This window comes from Stegostoma tigrinum, chromosome 20 (genome assembly GCF_030684315.1).
Source record: "Stegostoma tigrinum isolate sSteTig4 chromosome 20, sSteTig4.hap1, whole genome shotgun sequence".
Classification (NCBI taxonomy): domain Eukaryota; kingdom Metazoa; phylum Chordata; class Chondrichthyes; order Orectolobiformes; family Stegostomatidae; genus Stegostoma; species Stegostoma tigrinum.
This window is the reverse complement of record NC_081373.1, coordinates 13,520,453-13,542,803: the sequence shown is the minus strand read 5'-3', so window position 1 is coordinate 13,542,803 and position 22,351 is coordinate 13,520,453. Positions and strand designations below refer to the sequence as shown.

General features: G+C 45.6%; 1 protein-coding gene across 5 annotated transcripts in view; it reads left to right on the top strand.

Annotated features, from left to right (window-relative positions):
* The window catches only part of LOC125461813 (Kv channel-interacting protein 2), a 320,168-nt gene that overhangs the window by 189,816 nt on the left and 108,001 nt on the right, over nt 1–22,351 (top strand). The window contains exon 1 of one of the 5 annotated variants that reach the window (XM_048551049.2): nt 15,863–16,052. The exons of 3 other annotated variants lie outside the window; for them this stretch is intronic. In XM_048551049.2, coding sequence (XP_048407006.1) covers nt 15,947–16,052 — 106 coding nt within the window. In that variant the 5' untranslated portion in view covers nt 15,863–15,946. Of the gene's footprint in view, nt 1–15,862; nt 16,053–16,125; nt 16,157–22,351 lie in introns of those variants that run through there. One more of the 5 variants, XM_048551053.2, reaches the window with a different exon arrangement.

The window sequence follows — 22,351 nt, the reverse complement described above, 5'->3', positions numbered from 1 at the left end:
CTGGATCGACTAAGTTAATGGTTCAAATAATGAATAATTCAAAAGAGTCCATCATTGCGCATTGTGAAGTGGGAAGCTGCGTAATCAAAGTGGTTAGGACAAAATTTGCTCCGTTGGACTTCTGTACAATGAGAGAGTGAATGTGAAGAGGTTTGGTCCATCGAGATTCTCTATAGTGAGGTTGAGTAGAAGGACTAGGGTGGACAAAGCCAGAAGTCACATGACACCAGGTTATAGTCCCACAGATTTATTTGAAATCACAAGCTTTGAGCACTGCACCTTTGTCAAGTGAAGCAGTGAAACTCACCTGATGAAGGGTCAGTGCTCCAAAAACTTGAGATTTCAAATAAACCTGTGCACTATAGCCTGGTGTCATGTGACTTTTGACTGACTAGAATGCAGTTTGGCCCATTGAGATTATCAATGGTTGGAAGATTGTTCCAATGGGATTCTCTACAATAGAAGTGAATGGGAATGAATTTGGTCCATTGGGAAAGAGTATAATGGGATTGCGTGGGAAGAGGTTTAGCCCAGCGGGCTTCTGTTCAATGAGAGTGAATATGAAGAGGTTTTGGTCTATTGATATTCTCCACAATGAAATTGAGTGGAAAATACTTTGGCCCACTGATATTATTCACAGCTGCAGCATCATTCTATTGGGATTCTGTACAAACAAAGCGAATGGAAATTAATTTGGTCCATTAGGAAAGTGTATAATGTGAGAATGTGGGAAGAAGTTTAGTATATCAGGATTCTGTACAATGAGAGAATGGGAAGGGGACTTGTCCATGGGAACAGAATGAGAAGGTTGGAATTCTGCAAAGTGTAAAGATGAAAAAAAAAGTTTTTTTTTCTAACAGAAGTGTATCTGCAGGATACTGTGAAATGTTATATTAAGATGAGCAGCATAGAAAGAGGTAAGTTATTGTACAGGGGTGGGGCGGGTGCTGGTGGAATTTATTGTCCTCCTAATAAACAGAACAAAGAAGTGTGGGCTAATCCCTCCCAGTCTTTATTTCTTCTTTAAAAGGAATGAATAAACTTAAAAAAGACTGGAAGACCAAACACTAATGGAGCACAGGTTTAGAAATTAACATGTGGGTACAAATCAAGCCCATCCATCCAGTCTTCTCTCTTTGTTCGCTCTTCATCTATATGCTGTTGTTCATTGCTTAGCTTATTATTAACAATATCATCTAGAGGCAATAAATGATCATTCAGATTAACCATAACCTTGCATTAGACCATGCTACCCTTTATCTAACCCTACATAGTGTACCTGGTCTGGAGCATCTGACGGGTTCAGTGTAGAGAGAGCGTTATTATGTAACTAAGTCTAAGTGCTGTACGCTTGTTGGGAGTGTTCGATGGAGGGCATAATAGTCTGAACTTTACTCGCTATCTAACACCGTAGTGCAACAGTCCTGGGAATGATTGATGGAGGACAGTGCAGAACGAACTTCAATTTAACTCTAACCCTGTGCTATATCTCTCCTGAGATTGATTGATTAGGACTGAGTTGAGGGCTCTTTTCCTTTTGAATTTGCTTGTACTTTAAAACAGTAGAGGAATCTTCATTTTATATCTAACCCCATGCTGTCCCTGTCCTGGGAGTGTTTGATGGGGAGAGTGTAGAGAAAGCACTCATCATTGGTTTATTCCACATTCTAAAGGAGACCATGTTCGGGGCAGTCTCATGGCATTTTTGACAATATATTTGAGCACTATTCTCCTGTGTGATGTGGAAGCAAATTAAGAGGTTGCCTTCATTAGGGGACAGAGTTAATACAATGAAATGTTAATGGCTCACACCGCAGACTCCTGTTTTTATGAACAGACTCAGTGTAAATAGTTATTTTCTAATCTTGACGCTTCATGAATTAAGAGTGTACTCACCATTAGCGTGGCTAATGGTGAGTACACTCTTAATCCAGTGAGAACCAGAGGGTTCTCACTGGATAATCAGTGTGTGTGACCCTCTAAGGAGGGGGAAGGCCTCTGTGTGGAGACCTGACTCTAATATTAATTGAGCACAACCTCGCCACAGCAGAAGATGAACCTCCAAGCCATTGAATCAAATATTTCCGTGAGGTGTTCTCACTTTGTTAATACTGTTCAGAGAATTGCTCTGTCCTGAAGTTATAGTTTTGATTAAGCACCCTGTGCCACGTGATAAATTTCAACATCAAATTTCCCGAGTCGTGAAGCAGGCTGCGGTGAGCCCTTCGTCAAAGTTAGGAAACTGTCTGGGGCTGGGGAACTGAACAATCACAGGCAACATTCCCATCAATGGACATTCGATGACAGTAACATGATGCTTGAGTGAAACACTCAACGTGGAGGAGTGTCAGTGGGCCTCAGCATCATGGTGATGGTACTAGGCTGTGCAATCCAATGTACAAGATTTGTAATCCCACTGTGAAAAAGAATCTAATGGATCTAGTAACCAGGGATCTGCAAACGGGTAAATCATATGAAAAAGATTCCTTCTATGACAGACAGGGGTGGCCTATACGAAGCGGAGATGACAGCTGACCCCAATACCCTAAGATGGGTAGGTATCTTAATGCCCTCAGAATGTGGGAAGGGCATTAAATTCCACCTCTTTAATATTTCCATTAATATTTCACCAGGAAGGGAGAGGTTAACCTTGCCTTGTGCTCTGTACCCTGTACATTCATGGCTTTGAATATTGGATTGAATCACAATCACTTTGTGAGGGCTATATTAGCTCAACTGGCTCCAGTTCCAGCCTCAGCACCACACAGTGATAACATTACATTTCAAAGCCCTTCAGTATAATCGGGAAAAATGACTTCCAAAAGTAGCCATTTGAAGTGGTAACCGAAAGCTTGGTCAAAAATAACAAAGTGTGGAGTTGGATGAACACAGCAGGCCAAGCAGCATCTCAGGAGCACAAAAGCTGACGTTTCGGGCCTAGACCCTTCATCAGAGAGGGGGATGGGGAGAGGGTTCTGGAATAAATAGGGAGAGAGGGGGAGGTGGACCGAAGATGGAGAGAAAACAAGATAGGTGGAGAGGAGAGTATAGGTGAGGAGGTAGGGAGGGGATAGGTCAGTAGGGAAGAGGGACAGGTCAAGGAGGCGGGATGAGGTGGTAGGTGGGAAATGAAGGTGCGGCTTGAGGTGGGAGGAAGGGATGGGTGAGAGGAAGAACAGGTTAGGGAAGCAGAGATAGGCTGGGCTGGTTTTGGGATGCAGTGGGTGGAGGGGATGAGCTGGGCTGGTTTTGTGTCAGGGTGTCAGGGAGATATGGTGGGGTCAAGAAATTTAAGACCATGGCATTGCCAGACTGGTAGCTAGTACAGGTTAGCTAGGGTTCCTAAACACAGTGGCACTCAAACATTGCTATTCAGCAGGGGAATGAGTCAAACTAGGTTATGTTGAGATAGTGCTCACACACAGAAAGTTTAAAACAATGTGAAAGTGTCAGTCCTGATAGCTGGTAAAACCACAAATTCACTGCAAATGTGCTTGGCCCTGAGCGAGACTACTGAGCTAATATTCCTGATCAATTGCACACACTCAATCCTCTAAAGTATCTGAATAACACTTGAGCATTTTCAAAATGTTACATATGATGGTGAGGCAGGGAAGCAGCATCAGGGCACACGTGAGAGAGAGATATTTAAGCTGTTCCCAGGAGCGACGGTAACTGATAGCACAACAAGATGATTCCTTCACAATCTCACGACACAGCAGGCCATTTGCACACAGCAAGATTCCTCAAGAAATCATGTGACAATGACCAGATGATATAATGCCTTCGGCAAAGTTGGTTTCAGTGTGATCAGAACACCCAATCATCTCCAAAACAATAACTGTGCAATTGTTTACTCCCATCTGAGAGGGTAGGTGGGTACTTGATTTTACATTGCAAACAAAATATAACACCTCAACACCTCTGACACTGTAGAACTCCCTCAGTACTGGCATTGAGGCAGTAAACCTGGTTCATCCCAGGAAAGATACAGAGTAAGGTTGTACTCATCAAACATTGCCATGACCGGTAGAGCATGGGGTCAGATACAGAGTAAATCTCCTTCTATACTGTCCCCAAACAGTCTGAAGACAGTACAGCACCTGGTTAAAGATATCATAAACCTCCTTCTACTCTTTTGAGTTGCAAGAAAAGCTTCCTTGACACTGTACTAATCAAACACACCCAGGGCAGGCACAGCACCAAGTCAGATATAGAGCAAAACTCTCAATACTCTCAAACTGCAAGAAAAGCTTACTCCACACTGTTCCCATCAAACACTCCCAGGACAGGTACAGCACAGTGTTAGATGCAGAATAAGCTCTCTCTACACAGTCCTTATCAAACACTCCCAGGACAAGTACAGCATGGGGTTAAATGTACAATAAAGCTCCCTCCACACGATCCTCATCAAACAGTTCCAGGATAGGTACAGGGTTGGAGACAAGGAATATTTTTCCACAATGTCCAAATAGGCTCCTGATTTCCAATCTCGGGTGAAAGGTTTCACTGTGTGAGAGCAATACTTCCTTTCCCAAAACCTGAACACACCTTGATAAAGAATGATGTACACTTCAATAGCACCTTTCATAATATCAGCTTAATTCACTGAATGAAATAGCTGTTGATGTCCAGCAGCCAGTTTGTGCACAGCAAGATCTCACACCAACAGTACCATATGATTGTGAGGCGAAGACACCCGAGGAATGTCTCTCCTCTCCATCACAGCAACAACATAGGCTCTTTGGCATTCCCCTCAGGGGCAAGGAGCCTCATTTTAATACCGTCTCGCACAATGCTACACTCCCTAAGCATTGTGCTACATGCTTATTTAGCATGCTTAAGTGTCTAGAGCGGGACTTGAACCCAATACCTTCTGACTTAGAGGCAAAAATACTACCGACTAAGCTGTAGATAACACTGCACGTGCTTTTTCAACTCTCGACTTGACAGTCAATTTAGTACCAATTAGTGGGAATTTGCCGCAAGTATTGAAATAATGTCAATGGAATTTGAGTCATTAGCATAGAGTGCTTCATTGATTGAGCTGCATTTGTTTTTTAATTCCCTTGTATTGCTGGGCTCTGTGAATCCTTGGGGAGAGTTTTAAATCAACTGAAATGAGACAGCGAAAGACAAAGTTGCATTAATCATACAATTGCAGGCCGCAAAGGGGAAGCCTTCAACCCATATCGCCTGTGCTAGCTCTTTGAAAGAATTATTCACTTTGCCCCAGTCCCTGCTCTATCCCTATTGTCCTTTAAATTCGCCCTTTTCAGGTATGAATCTAGTCTGAACTATTCTTGGGTCTGAATTAAAAACACAAAATGCTGGAAGTACTCAGCAGATTAGCCAACACCTGTGGAGAGAAACAGAATTGATACCTTGGATCTGTGATGTCAAATGAAGGGTCATTGCATTCTGATACATTAACTCTATTCTCTCCATACATGTTACATGGCCCACTAAGTACTTCCAGCATTTCAGGCTTCCATAATCTGCTGCAGCTTCCTTTCATGTCCTTCATTGGAACGATGTCATCGTTCCTTCACTGTGGCTGGTTAGAAGTTCTGAAACATCCTCTCTGTGTGTGTGTGTGTGTGTGTGTGTGTGTGTGTGTGTGTGTGTGTGTGTGGTACCCAGCCAGTGACTCCAAACTTTCAGGAAAAGATGTTTTAAAATTTTGACAGAGTAAACCACTGCTCTTTCCCAAGATCATTCCTAAACTCCTAACTACTTTTTGTTACCACAAGCCCCTGGTTTAAGAACTCAAAACAGTGAACTGAATTAAGTTGTAAAATTATGCACATTCCATGAAAGAGTAATAAATTTAATAACTTCAATTTCATATCTCAGCTGCAGAATGAATAAACTGTTAAATTTTGAATCCTAATAACATACATGTCCGAATGATGTATATTTTATTTTGCCTGTATCTTTCTGAAAAAATATTTGAAGAATTAATTTATAGTATTGGATTCTAAGAAAATAAAATCCACACAAGAAAGTAGTATAACAGTAGCTAATAAAAACTTCAAAATCATATTAAATTACAGAGTTTGTAATGTTGCCCCCGTTTTGTAATTAAACCTGAGATCCAAAGGGATTTTTGAGTCTTCATATAATGATCATGCAATTGACACTGAAAATAAGGGGAAATTAGCACAAGAAATAGAAAAGTAGATTTGAGCAAAGGAAAAGGCTAGAAAAAAAAACATGAATGCCCTTGAGATGGAAATTATAATAGCATACATGTACTTTGTATCTGTTTTCTTGGTAGAAAATATAAAAATAGATGTTGAAATAGTGGGGAATGAAAGGTAAAGTTGCAATAGCTCTCACATTAGACAGTGACAATTGGTAGGGAGTTTAACTTTAGGGTTACCATCTCTCAGGTGAGGGGAGAGGCTGAAAAGAAGAGACCCCCTCGTGGAGACTTCAGCCAGTACAGAAATTGAGCACATGCTGTTAGCATTACTAACCAGAGATAATGGGAACTGCAGATGCTGGAGATTCCAAGATAATAAAATGTGAGGCTGGATGAACACAGCAGGCCAAGCAGCATCTCAGGAGCACAAAAGCTGACGTTTCGGGCCTAGACCCTTCATCAGAGAGGGGGATGGGGGGAGGGAACTGGAATAAATAGGGAGAAAGGGGGAGGCGGACCGAAGATGGAGAGTAAAGAAGATAGGTGGAGAGGGTGTAGGTGGGGAGGTAGGGAGGGGATAGGTCAGTCCAGGGAAGACGGACAGGTCAAGGAGGTGGGATGAGGTTAGTAGGTAGCGGGGGGTGCGGCTTGGGGTGGGAGGAAGGGGTGGGTGAGAGGAAGAACCGGTTAGGGAGGCAGAGACAGGTTGGACTGGTTTTGGGATGCAGTGGGTGGGGGGGAAGAGCTGGGCTGGTTGTGTGGTGCAGTGGGGGGAGGGGATGAACTGGGCTGGTTTAGGGATGCAGTAGGGGAAGGGGAGATTTTGAAACTGGTGAAGTCCACATTGATACCATATGGCTGCAGGGTTCCCAGGCGGAATATGAGTTGCTGTTCCTGCAACCTTCGGGTGGCATCATTGTGGCAGTGCAGGAGGCCCATGATGGACATGTCATCAAGAGAATGGGAGGGGGAGTGGAAATGGTTTGCGACTGGGAGGTGCAGTTGTTTGTTGCGAACTGAGCAGAGGTGTTCTGCAAAGCGGTCCCCAAGCCTCCGCTTGGTTTCCCCAATGTAGAGGAAGCCGCACCGGGTACAGTGGATGCAGTATACCACATTGGCAGATATGCAGGTGAACCTCTGCTTAATGTGGAATGTCATCTTGGGGCCTGGGATGGGGGTGAGGGAGGAGGTGTGGGGACAAGTGTAGCATTTCCTGCGGTTGCAGGGGAAGGTGCCGGGTGTGGTGGGGTTGGAGGGCAGTGTGGAGCGAACAAGGGAGTCACGGAGAGAGTGGTCTCTCCGGAAAGCAGACAGGGGAGGGGATGGAAAAATGTCTTGGGTGGTGGGGTCGGATTGTAAATGGCGGAAGTGTCGGAGGATAATGCGTTGTATCCGGAGGTTGGTAGGGTGGTGTGTGAGAACGAGGGGGATCCTCTTTGGGCGGTTGTGGCGGGGGCGGGGTGTGAGGGATGTGTCGCGGGAAATGCGGGAGACGCGGTCAAGGGCGTTCTCAATCACCGTGGGGGGAAAGTTGCGGCCCTTAAAGAACTTGGACATCTGGGATGTGCGGGAGTGGAATGTCTTATCGTGGGAGCAGATGCGGCGGAGGCGGAGGAATTGGGAATAGGGGATGGAATTTTTGCAGGAGGGTGGGTGGGAGGAGGTGTATTCTAGGTAGCTGTGGGAGTCGGTGGGCTTGAAATGGACATCAGTTACAAGCTGGTTGCCTGAGATGGAGACTGAGAGGTCCAGGAAGGTGAGGGATGTGCTGGAGATGGCCCAGGTGAACTGAAGGTTGGGGTGGAAGGTGTTGGTGAAGTGGATGAACTGTTCGAGCTCCTCTGGGGAGCAAGAGGCGGCGCCAATACAGTCATCAATGTACCGGAGGAAGAGGTGGGGTTTGGGGCCTGTGTAGGTGCGGAAGAGGGACTGTTCCACGTAACCTACAAAGAGGCAGGCATAGCTGGGGCCCATGCGGGTGCCCATGGCCACCCCCTTAGTCTGTAGGACTTCCTCTCTCCGTGACTCCCTTGTTCGCTCCACACTGCCCTCCAACCCCACCACACCCGGCACCTTCCCCTGCAACCGCAGGAAATGCTACACTTGTCCCCACACCTCCTCCCTCACCCCCATCCCAGGCCCCAAGATGACATTCCACATTAAGCAGAGGTTCACCTGCACATCTGCCAATGTGGTATACTGCATCCACTGTACCCGGTGCGGCTTCCTCTACATTGGGGAAACCAAGCGGAGGCTTGGGGACCGCTTTGCAGAACACCTCCGCTCAGTTCGCAACAAACAACTGCACCTCCCAGTCGCAAACCATTTCCACTCCCCCTCCCATTCTCTTGATGACATGTCCATCATGGGCCTCCTGCACTGCCACAATGATGCCACCCGAAGGTTGCAGGAACAGCAACTCATATTCCGCCTGGGAACCCTGCAGCCATATGGTATCAATGTGGACTTCACCAGTTTCAAAATCTCCCCTTCCCCTACTGCATCCCTAAACCAGCCCAGTTCATCCCCTCCCCCCACTGCACCACACAACCAGCCCAGCTCTTCCCCCCCACCCACTGCATCCCAAAACCAGTCCAACCTGTCTCTGCCTCCCTAACCGGTTCGTCCTCTCACCCATCCCTTCCTCCCACCCCAAGCCGCACCCCCCGCTACCTACTAACCTCATCCCACCTCCTTGACCTGTCCGTCTTCCCTGGACTGACCGATCCCCTCCCTACCTCCCCACCTACACCCTCTCCACCTATCTTCTTAACTCTCCATCTTCGGTCCGCCTCCCCCTCTCTCCCTATTTATTCCAGTTCCCTCCCCCCATCCCCCTCTCTGATGAAGGGTCTAGGCCCGAAACGTCAGCTTTTGTGCTCCTGAGATGCTGCTTGGCCTGCTGTGTTCATCCAGCCTCACATTTTATTAGCATTACTAACCAGCTGTCCAGCCAACTGAGCTAATCAAACCCCATTGTGAGGCAAAACTGAGAAGCTTAAAGAAACAGAACCAGAGAAATTAAGAGTTTAAAAACGAAGCTGCACAGCCCTCTGGTGTGTGCAATTTTCAATTCATTACCTACAGAAGGATGCACTTGTCTTACAGGAGTGCAGCGAAGGCTCAGAAACTGGCTCCTAAGATGAAAGGACTACTGTATATGGAGAGATTACATGGATGGCAACTATTTTCCCTGAAAGTTCAAAGAATGAGAAAGAATCTAATTGAAATCTATCACAGTCTTAAGCAGGTTATATCCTGAAGTGATATTTGCCCTGGTTGGGGACTGAGAGGTCATGGTCACTGGATAAGGGATTGATTAATTTAGAATGAGGAGAAATGTCTTCACTCAGCGGGTTGGAAATCTCTGGACGACTTGACAAGGAATCTGTGGATGCTCGTCTTTGAGTGTGTTCAAGTTTATAATTGATGGAATTTTGGATGGCAGGAGGGTCATGGGTTATGTGTAATTCAATAAAGTGGGTTTGGGGTTAGAGGTCAGCTAAGAATAGTAGAACAGATTCAAAGCCTGAGTGACCTTTCTCCTGCTCCTACTTGTTATGTTCTTATCTCCTTTTTGGATTGATTTTGGATTTCCAAAAGGTGCCACAGAATAGCCTGATGACCTTGATGGCAGAATGTTGGTTTAGAGGACAGAAAGCAGAAGGAATGACAAGCTGAGCACAAAGCAGAAACAAGAGACATCTGATTGGAGGCAAGGTTAATAAGGAGTAAAACTAAGAGATTGTGCAAGAAGACTTCCCTCAGACAGTAGTGAATCTGTAGAATTTCATACTGCAGAGAGCTGCCGAGACAGGGTTGTAAAGTATATTCAAAATTGGGATAGACAGACTTTTAATCAGTAAGAGATTCAAGGATTATGGGGAAAAGGCAGAAAGTGGATTTGAGGATTATCAGATCAGCCATGATCTCATCGAATAGCAAAGCAGACTTGATCAGCTGAATGTCCTACTGCTGCATCTTATGGTCTTGTATTACTGCAGAATTGCAATGTAATCTACAAACAAATTTCACTAGCAATAGCTGGAGATAATGGATTTCGTAGGAAGCAATAAGACCAACTTGCAACTGGCTTCATCCCAGTGGCAGTGAGGTAGGGCCAATAAGTGTTGTGATGATGTAGGCAAATTAAATCTTCAAAAGATTGTAACTACCAGATCTACTTACTTTCCGTAATTTCAGTTGTGGATTGAAATAGAAAAAGAGACTTTTTCAAAAACAAGTTACTGAATCTCATTGTGTGTGGTGTATACACTGTTGCTTTGCTTAATCAGTGAGTTGGAGGGGGGCGGTGGAGAGATGTTAGGAGACAGCACCGCACTAAGGCAGGAATGTGTGCAGTGAGTGATTTGGCCAGCAACAGGTAGCTGATTGATTTGTACAACTGTCATCAGCCATGGATGCCAAAGGTCATCATCCTGCCAACAATTCTTGGATAGGTTCCTGAGCAGCTGAACAGCTTGTGAAAGTGAATAATTTATTGACAAACCTTTGAACTGCTGGAAGAGCAGGTTGTGTGTGTGTCACTCTCTTTGCAGTAAAAATAGTTGAAGCTTGAAGAAAGCCAGTTATTTTCTTCTACCAGTTGCTATAAGCTATTGTCACTAGCCAGAAGATGAGACCTTTTAGTAAGTGTACCAATCACCCTCTGCCTCGAATGAAGAAGTGAAAGAACCTGGATAAAGGAGACTGAAAAAACAGGGAGACCCATTTACTCACTCAGTGCTAATTGCAGTGGCAAACATTTCTATCAACTCAGTATATTCACAGATCCTTGACACTTGTGAACGGTTTCTTTTTTTTTGCCAACAGAGATAATCTCATTAAATTCATTCTTCTTTTTGGATTCTACCATAAATTTAGGAGGCCAAAAAGATCCATCAGTCGGCCATTTATTAGTTGTTCAACAACTTTTTGTTCAATTATTAACATCCCCTTGACCTTTGACTCCATAACTTGGCTACGCCTTGACCAGTTGTCATCTGATTGGCATCTCTTTAAATAGGCTTGGCTATATTATTTGTCTTTCAACCTCCTTACTGCTGATTTAACTAGCTGAATGGCTTTAACTAGCCATTTGAATGAGTTTGAGGTTAAGACATGCAGTCAGCACTGCGAGAGAATCTCTTTACCCAGAGGGTGGTGAGAAAGCACAGTTCAAAAAGTGTTGAGGTAAAGGATATTGATACATTTAAAGGGAAGCTCAATGAATGCATAGAGAAAGGAATAGAAGAATATGTTCATTGGTTGAGATAAAGTAGATTATGACATTTATTTATAGCAGAAATGCCAGCATGAACCAATTTGAGCTGAATGGCCTGTTGGTGTATTGAAATATCATTCCACTCTAACTTGATTGAGGGATTAGTAGAACGAGCATCCACCTTCCAAGTGTTATATTTGGAAAGTTAGACTGGTAGATGTTCAAGGTGTTATCATATATCTACCTATATGTGATTTGGCCAGCAACAGAGGGCCGATTGATTGGTAGAACTGTGACGAATTATGGATGCCAAAGGACATGAGTGGTGGAATAGTGGTGGCCAAGCTGTCATTGCCTGTGCCTAAGGCACATTCATCCTATAGAGGCATCTCAACGAGGTCCTGTAACGAGAATGTGTCAGAACTCTCATTGTACGGGTCATTGACTAAAAGAGAGAATTTTAACTTCTATAGCACTTTTGTAACCTCAAAACTTGTCAAAACATTTTACAATGACAAGGACTGTGTATTTTTATTATTGTATTTTTAAAAACTGTGGACCAAAATGAGAGAGAACTGTCTTTAAAACCACATTCGAAACAATGGCTGGATGTTTTGAAAGCAGGCAGCCTAATTCCTATCGCAGGCATCGTGTAAAATATTGCTTGAACAAGCAGTATTTACAGTTGAGTCAGATGATTTGGAGCTGAAACAGGTGTATTGATCCAGCTTTTGCCAGGAACAAGAAGTTGAATGATCTATAGACTGGTGACCATTTAGAACTGACAGGGTTACTTTTGCCTGCCAACAAATGTGAGGTTGGTTCTCATGTTTCAGGGAGGGAGAAATGTTTAGTATGTCCCTAGCTCAGCAGCAGTCCCTCTGTTCTCTGCAGTCAAAATTGTACAGTGGGGCAGACTCGATGAGCTGAATGACCCACCTCTTGCGGTTATGGACTCAAAGATGAGACTACCATCCACAGGACCACAGCCAAAACCTAAAAAGGACAAAGCAATATGTTGATGCACTTCTCTTTAAAGTGGAGACTTTGTTGATGCACAATCCCTACATCCAGATCTGATCAATTCTTCACTCTCTGATCACTGGAATCCAAGTGGGAGGGATAGGTCTGAACAAGGATTGAAATCTTCACGTGAAAATGGAGAGGCCATTGAAATCCAAGCTAATTATGGATTCTCACCATTTCTTGGAAGAAATCTAACCACTACAACTTCCTTGAAGCTTGAGCCCCAGTGTCAACTAGACTCCTAGCAGAGGCAGAACCTCCTTAAGCAGGACCTGATTTCAACAAGGTTTCTTTAGCCTTGCCCAGTGCCAGAGCCTGACTGGCCTTTTGTCCCTGGTGGTGGTACGTGTGTTCACATAGAAACACAGACAAAAAATAGGATCAGAAGTAAAATTCCTGTTTAGAGGCTTCCATGAGATCCCCTCATTCTTCTCTACTCCAGTGAATATAATCCTGACTTATCTAGCCTGTCTTCATACATCAGTCCTGCCATCCAGGAATCAGTCTGGTAAACCTTCATAGTCAGAACAAAATGCACACAATATTGCAGGTATGGTCTGTATAATTGCAGTAAGAAAACCCTGCTACTGTACTCAAATCCTCTCGCTTCAAAAGTCAACATACCATTTGCCTTCTTCACTGCCTGTCGCACCTGGCATGCTGTCAGCAACTGGTGTAGGAGGACACCAGGCAGGCAGAATGTTTGGCATCATTGCCACATATTCGGTAGTTCCATACCTGTGACGTTACTACTATGGGCTTCTTAACTCACTGGCTGAATGCACAAGTGTTTGTAGAGCTAGTTGAAATGTTTCCCGTTCTGTGTCCTCATCAGTTCCTCAACCAATATCACAAAAGTAGATCATCTGGTCATTATCACACGCTGCTGTTTGTTGGAACTTGCTGTGCAAAAACTGAGTTTCCTGGACTACAGGAAATTTGAAAACTTTATGTTTACATGGCACCTTTCACAATATCAGGACATTCAGTTGACAAAATACTTTTAAACTACACTTTCAAATCAATTCATCGTCAATAGATCCCAAAGTGACATCCTGGATTTGAAAGGCAAGCTATAAATGCAAATTATTTCCTTCTGTCCAGTCTTAGCCAAAACAGGCCTGATCTAACCAGGCTTGAGAATGGTCAAGTCTTCAGCCAAACCCAGGTGCCAGAGTACAGTGAAATGAAATGAAATGAGTCCTTGCTCTCACGAGGGAGTAATATCACACTCTCTATTGACTGCTCCGGTTGGAGGCATTTCCAATGGTTTCACTGATGGATTCTTCAGTACTCCATTGTTCCACTCCTCCCAAACTCCATTATTGCTGAATGTCTCCACACTCTCCCAACCCCACCCCACATCGTCCCCCAAACCGATCCACACTTGCACTGACATTTCCCCACACTGACCCCTGCACACTGAACACCCCCCACACTCCCCTGACCCTCCACACTGACTCTTCCAGACCCCCAACACTCTTCCTGACCTCCCACACTAACAAACCGCACACTGACCTCCTGCCACACCAACCACACCCACACTAACCACCCCACACTGACCCTCACACAATCCCCCTGACACTCCACAGTGACCCTCACACAGAGACGCCACCCACACTCTCCCTGAACCCCCAGGCTCCCTGTGACCCTTCACACTGACCCCTTCACAATCCCCCTGACTTCCCAAACTGACAAACCCCCACACTGACACCCCTGACCCCACCACACTGAACCCACCCCCAACAATGACCCCCCCACACACTGCACCAACAGTCCTCCTGACCCCCCACATTGACACCCCACCACACTGACCCCTCACACTGCCCACCCACACTTCCCCTGACATTCCACACTGACATCCGTACAATCCCCCTGAGCTCCCACACTGATACCCTCCTACACTGACCACCCCCTACACTAACTTCACTACACTGACACCCCATTTACACACACACACAGACAGTCCCCCGACACTAATGCCCCCACAGTGAGAGTCCCCCGACACTGATGCCCCCACAGTGAGGGTCCCCCTCACACACTGACCCCCTACACTTATGCCCCCACAGTGAGAGTCCCCCGACACTGATGCCCCCACAGTGAGAGACCCTTCACACACTGACCCCCAACACTTATGCCCCCACAGTGAGAGTCCCCCGACACTGATGCCCCCACAGTGAGAGACCCCTCACACACTGACCCGCGACACTGATGCCCCCACAGTGAGAGTCCCCCTCACACAGTGAGAGTCCCCCTCACACACTGACACCCCCCCTACACTGACACCCCTCCTACACCGACATGCCCCCTACACCGACAGCTCCCCCGACATTGACACCACCCACACACTGACACCCCCCACACTGACACCACCCCTCACACTGACACCCCCGACACTGACACCACCCCTCACACTGACAACCCCCCCACACTGACAACCCCCCCACACTGACCCCCCCCTCCCCCCCCGCACACACTACCTGACCGTCCCCAAGCTCCCCCTGACACCCCCCCCAACACTGTAATGCCCTTCCAGGTCCGTGTCAAACACTCCCATATTTTCATAATGAAAACGAAACGCGAACCTGAAGGGGGGTGTGGATGCAAATCCCAGGCTGTACTGTGCCCTTCCCGGCCCTGGGCTGCAGAGTCCCGAACTCTTCCCACTCCTCCGGACCGCTTCCACAAGCTTTCTCACTTTAACCACCGGCCCAGCTCAAACCTCAGAGGAAGTCAGTCAGCTCAAACTGAGAATTGTCCTCTTGAAGTGTACATTTGCGAGGAGCTTGAGTTGTTGCTAATGGGGGAGGGAGAGAGAGAGAGAGACTGAGGCCGTATGACACTGAGGTAGCGAATGTGTGCGTGAGAAAGAGAGAGGGACAGAGAGAGAACAGCACTCTACCACACAGGGGAAAGGTGCTTAAATATCCTGTAGCAGTTACTAGTGGCAACTGCATTAAGCAAATCGATGGAGGTAGTGCCATTGGAATGGGAGGCGTGCTCCCTAACTCTTCCAACGCCCCCACCCCCCACATCACAGACACAGGAACGGAGACAGGCATACAGACAGAGAGAGAGCAATAGCTCTCAAAAGTGCAGCAGAGAGATCAGATCACACAGAGCATCAGGTCAAACTCAGACAGCATCTCCCGGGAGTGCGACCTCAGATCCCAGCAGCCTGACTCTCCTCCTGTTCCCTCCTCCTCCTCCTTCCTCATTTTCACCATCCACCCACCAACTCCGCAACTCCAAAAGTCAAGATCCAAAGGTCGTGGGGGGCGTGCGGGGGGCGGGTGGTGCTGTTGGGGAAGAAAGAGAGAGACAGACAGTGAGAGGAGGAAATGCCTGTCACGTCTCCCTTCAGCCTGTGTTAGATATTCCGGCTTCCCCTATATCCTCCCCACCTCCACCAAACCTCCCCTCACCCCCCAGCTTGGCCCTCAGCCGGCGTTAGCTGTGAGAAGTGTAGGAGAGAGAGTGGGGTGGGGGGGTTGTGGAAGCCAGGACCCGGCGCTGGACCGAAGACGGAATGAGCGCTCCAGCTCATCATGGAATTCGATGGCCTTGAGATGATAGCAGTTCTGGTGGTGCTTGCCCTGTTTGTTAAAGTATTGGAGCAGTTTGGACTTTTCGAACCAGTGGTCATCGAAGGAGGTAAAGCAATTCATTTTCCACAGACTCCATGCACAGAAATCACTGCCAAGTATAGACCAGGGAAGTGAATGCTTGAAAGATAACCCCAATGGGGACGGAGAGAGGTAACTCGTTTACTGTTTTGTCTGTGATTTTTTTCTTGTCCGTCTGAAGGAGACTTTACTCTTCACTGCCTGTGAGCAATATTCCTGCTCCAAAACCGCTGATCAGATTTGCTGATTGAATGCAGAGTCAGATGAAGGGGATAGGGCTTGAAAAGCAAGTTGGAAGAGGAATAAAGTCTGGTCACAAAATGCATTGAGGGACACTAACACACACACCGCAATGTGCTTTTTCTTCAGTTTGGTGCCAAAGTACTCATGTCTGACAACTTTATTACTTTCCAATAAGCCTCTGCTACAGCTCATTTGCAGAAAAATATTGCCCAGGCATGATTTTCATGAACTAAGGTGTTGGAACAGAAGGATAATGAAGTGGCGTCTGAATTGCATCGATTGTAAGCACTTTGTTATTCTAACCTTGTCCAAAGCTAGAGGTCTTTGGCATGAAAGAGTCAGGAATAAATCTCTTTCCCCAGAGAACGGGAGAATGTGGAATACATTCCCACCGGGAATGGTGCAGGGGGAGAGGATTGACGCGTTTAAAAGGGAGCTGCATTATCACAGGAAGGAGAAAGGAAGTAGAGCAATAGATATTTTCTAATGACCTTGTGCAGAGATTTTATTACCCATAGGAGGTGGGACTTGAATCTAGGCCTGTCCTGGTTAGGGCACTACCACTGTGCCACATCTGGTTCACTAATGCCCTCACTGAAGTAAACTGCCATCCTTACCTGGTCTGGACTACAGGTGACTCCAGACCTACAGCAATGTGGTAGACTCTTTTACTGCCTATCCAAGAGGGCAGTTATGCTAGCCTAGCCAGTGATGCCCTTTTTAATATATAAAAAAGCAAGTATAGAGGAATATGCTAATAGGGTGAGGTCAATCAGGAGGTGAAGCCTGAATACCAACTTGGATTGTTAGGGCTGAATGGCCGGTTTACACATTAGAGCGGCTGTGATATTTCTGCAATGATGTCAGTTGGTATGGTGGAAGAGATGTTTTCAATTGGGCCTCAAACTATGTCACACAACACACTTCTGGTGTGCAGTGACTGCTGTTATAATCAAATCTTCACCTTAAAAACAAGACTGTCTTGAAGAGACAATGCAGTCAGTTACTTTAATCTTGACACTGTCCAATGTCCATTTCTTCAGAGTATCTAGGATGGCAGACAACAGTTTAATCTTCTTGAGATTGAAATAATTCATTACCACAATGTTTGGACCTCTAGTAAAAACGTGGGTGTTGTAAAACATTTTCTCCCAGTTTTTTGCTCATCTAGCCCATAAGGAGCTGACACACCCCAGGGTAAAAGTCCATGGGCACTGACCCTCACTGAGTTATAGGTTCCACACACACACTGATACTCATTTAGGCAACAGATGCTGGGGATAAAAACGCTGAAACATAGAAGATAGGAGCACAAATAGGCCATTCGACCCCTGCACGCCGCTGATCATTGAGATCAATAGTCTAATCCCACCATCCTCCCATAATCCTTGAATACTTTATCTACAAGCTTTATCTACCTCCTTCCTGAAAATAGTGTTTTAGCCTCAACTACTGATGTGGTAGGATATTCTACCGACTCACCAATCTATGAGTGAAGACATTACTCTCCATCTCAGTCCTAAAAGGTTTAACCGTTATGCTTAAACTGTGACCCCTGTTCTCAACTCCCCGACCATTGACAACACCATTCCCTGTCGACTCCTATTAGATCTTAAACAAACAAGATGCCGGAGGAGCTCAGCAGGTTTGGCAGCATCTGTGGAGAGAGAAACAGCATTAATATTTTGACTCTGATATGATGCTTCTTCAGAACTTTCACACACACTGACTCTCACTGTGGTATGGGTCCCACACACACTGACTCTTACTGTGGTATGGGTCCCACACATACTAACTCTCACCGGGGAATGGGTCCCACACACACACGCCAACTCTCAGTGGGACAGGGTCCCACACATACTAACTCTCACTGGGATATGGGTCCCACACACACACTGCTCTCACTGGAGTATAGGTCCCTCACTCACACTAATCCTCACTGGGACAGGGTCCCAAACACATTGACTCTTGCTGGGACAGGGTACCCTACACGCACATTGACTCTCACTGGCATTTGACTCCTCTGAGCAGAGAATGATTTAAAATAGGTATGTACATTCTGTATTTAGAAGAATGAGAAGTGATTCAATTGAAACATGTAAAATGCTTTGAGGAATTGGTGGGGCAAGATTGTAAGAGTATGGTTAGCACGTCAAGAATGTCAGGGTAGTGCTGACAGAGTGGGTTTGGCAGGTAGTTTGTTTTGTCTGGTTGAAGAATTTGAACCCAAGATCGCAGCCTCAAGGTAACAGGCTGACCTTATCAGACTAAGATGAGGAGATTTTTCTTCATGCAGATAGTTGTGAATCTTTTGGAATTCTTCAGCCTAGACGACTCTAGTAGCTTAGGTTTTGTGCATTTTCATGATGGATATCAATCATTGCCTGGACTCTGAGGGAATTCAGGAAAATTGCCCTCAAGGAAAAAGTGAGATTGTGATTGCAAACTGACTGGCCTGGAGTTTAACAGTGGTAGAAAAAGTTTGTTGGGCCAAATGGACTACTCACCTATTTCTTATTCTCAGTAGGGTCACTTACCAATCACAACATGCCCCGGCCCCAGACCTGCAGGATAATAGGTTTCTCCCTGAATACTACTCTGACTGAAGAGTCACATCCCCATAAAAATGATAAAAGACAATCTGTGTGGTACTGACCAGGGCCTATCCTTTTAGGAGCTGATTCCCACTCATACACTGCTTTAAAAATCCAATAAAGCTCAACAGATCAGCTATGCTAAAGGCAGGAGGGACATCAATCAGTCAGAGTATTTCAGACGGCCACACTTTGTGAGAGGGAATGACCCTGTGTCTCCAAAATTAGTGAGGGTCCCATATGAAAATGATTGAAACTTAGGGATGAATGCATTATTTTGGCTGTAGCTCAGTGCATGAACTGAAACTTATTTGATTCAGGTTGGATCTGGATGACCAAATTTATTCATTAAACTGTAGGAATGGAAGATAGACCTTATTCTGTATCTAACCCCATGTTGTACCTGTCCTGGAGCACTTGATGGGAACAGTGTGGTAGTAGCTTAACTCTGTATCTAACTCAATGCTGTGTCTGTCTTTGGAGTATTTCATGGGGTCAGTTTGGAAAGTGCTTTACTCGATATCTAACACTGTGGGTACCTGACCTGAAAATGTTTGATGGGGACAGTGTTGAGGGAACTTTACCCGGTATCTCACCTTATGCCGTACCTTCCTGGGAGTGTTTGATGGGGACAGTGTAGCGGGAACTTTATCCTGTATCTAACCTTGTACTGTACCTTCCTGGGAGTGTTTGATGGGAACAGTGTTGAGGGAACTTTATCCTGTATCTAACCTTGTGCTGTGCCTGCCCTGGGAGTGTTTGGTGGGGGATAGTGTAGAAGGAGGTTTATTCCATGTTTGATGGGGACATTTCCCTCTTGAATGAGCAAGAAAATTACATCCTCTTTCCTCACCCCAAAAATTGAACATTTTTAATTTGCTGGTCCTGTGCACACCAAGCTGCTAAAGAGATTATCTTGCCCTGCAGTTGTCTGTGAATGGTTGATCCACTGCAGTGTAGAGTAAATAGTTTAAGTGATGGAAGGTAAGTGGAGTGTATTAGTGTGTGTCGCCCAGTAATGATGTTCCCTGTGGATCAGAGTGATAGAGTCAATTGTGGACTTGTGAAATACAGCAGACAAGCAGGGAGGATTCCAGGATCAATCCTTGGAGCAACTTGGCTGCTGTAAAATGGATTAGCAGCAGCTGGCACAACAGCTGCCCCCTATATCCAGATAACGGTGGGTTTGTACTGCACAGAAAGAGGGCGTTTGGCCCATCATGACAATGCCAGCTCATTGAAAATTTAGTACTACTCAATTTTTCCATCTTTATTGATCAACATGTTTTTTTTCTAAAGTATTTATGCGTTTCCTATTTATAAGTAACTGTTGAATCTACTTGCACCATCTGTTCAGGCTGTAAATTACTGAATTGTTGTAAAAGACAATTTTCTCTTTGGGCCTTTTGCCAGTTACCTTCAACCTGCTTCCCCCTGGTCACTGAAAATAGTTTATCTTAATATACATTATCAAAATGCTTTATGGTTTTAAATACCTCCTTTAAAATCTCCTCAAACGTTTTCTGATTTAAAGATCTCACTTTCCTCTGTCTCTCCACTTAAATCTTCAGTCCAGTTTCTGTACTGAGCAGACTGAGGTGTGTGACTCCAGGTAGGAACTGCTCTGCCTTGTCAGGGTGAATGAGGCTGTGCCTCTCGGCTGTGTAGGAGTTGCTACGTTGAGGTTCTCCATGATTCCCACAACACATTGACACCTCTCTGAAAAGAAACTGCTTCTTTATATTCATTCTCACGGCATGTGGGCATCATTGGCTGGGCCAACATTTATTGACCATCTCTAGTTGCCCTTGAGAAGATGGTAACTTCTTGAACTGCGGCAGTCCATTTAGTGTAAATTCTCTTGCAATGCTGTTAGGGAGGGAGTTCCTGGGCTTGGACTAAAGGAATGGGGATATTTCTCCCCCCACCAAGTCAGGATGGTGAGTGGCTTGGAGGGGAGCATACAGGAGTTGGTTTTCCCCTCTACCTGCTGCCCGTGTCCTTCGAGATAGTGGCTGCGGATTTGGAAAACAGTGCCATGAGAAAGCTCTCCCAATTTGGCACGAGGCCCCAAAGTTGATAAGGTGGGCTTAGCAGAGTTGACAGCACCTGGTTTGCTGTTGTCATTCCCAGTGCCTCGGTCGATGCCTCGTCTGGGGATATTACCATTAGCCCACTGCCTGCTAACGTCATTTGACTGATGATCTAGGGCATGAGGCTAATGTCCTGAGGACCTTGGTTCATTCTCACCCTAGCAGACACTGAATTTAATAGAAATTTGAAATTTGAAGAAAAAAAAACTTGTCTCGTGGTGAAGATGATGTAATCACTGTTGATTGTTGTAAAGCCCTTCTAATTCATTAATCTCCTTTCGAGATGCAAACTGCCATTCTCACCCAGTCTGCCCCACATGTGACTCCAGACTCATAGCAATGTGGTTGATTCTCAACTGCCCTCTGAACAACCAGGGCTGGTCAATAAATTGTATCAGAGATAATAGGAACTGCAGATGCTGGAGAATCCGAGATAACAAAGTGTGGAGCTGGATGAGCACAGCAGGCCAAGCAGCATCTCAGGAGCACAAAAGCTGATGTTTCGGGCCTAGACCCTTCATCAGAGATGGGGATAGGGAGAGGGTTCTGAAATAAATAGGGAAAGAGGGGGAGGCGGATCGAAGAGGGTCTCGGCCCGAAATGTCAGCTTTTGTGCTCCAAAGATGCTGCTTGGCCTGCTGTGTTCATCCAGCTCCACACTTTGTTATCTCTGGTCAATAAATGCTGGCTTAGCCAGTGCTGACCATAACTCATGCATGAATAAAGACAAAATTAAACCCGAAAATCTATCCAGGACCTGGCCAAAAACATTGTTTGCCGCAGTTATCAGTGGGAACCCCTGCCTGTCCTATTTTTATCAAGCCAGTTCACAAAAAAAGCACCCCAGCTTCAGAGCTGATTTGTGAATTCGAATAACAGCCCATCAGTGGGGCAGGGTGCTAAATGTTTACAAAAGGGAAAGCCAATACAATTTGAAAATCAATTCGCTGAGTGACTGGAAGTAAGGCTTCACACGGGGCTAACAGCCAATTGCTGGTTTGATAACAAGCCACAAAGCACCAGTGGAAAGGAATCAGGACCAGTGCAGAATGGACTCAGTTCCCACAGTCACACATTGCTCAGAACACAAGGTCGGTGCCTAAAATGGGTTTCTGCATTTCGGCTCAAATCAAACATTGCCAAGAAATGACGAATATTTCTACATATCTGTGCTCAGAGAAATCAAAGGGGAGAGAGCGAGACTGGCATTTCTGCGAATTTCATTTCCCCGGGATATCCAAGACTGCTTTACAGCAAATCAAGTACTTTTGAACAACGGTACTGTTGTGCACAACATGATTCCATAACAGTAATGATGTATTTGCCTATAAAGTTCATCCTTTACAGGGAGAATACAGAGGTACTTTTACTCAGTGTCTAACCCTGTGCTGCACCTG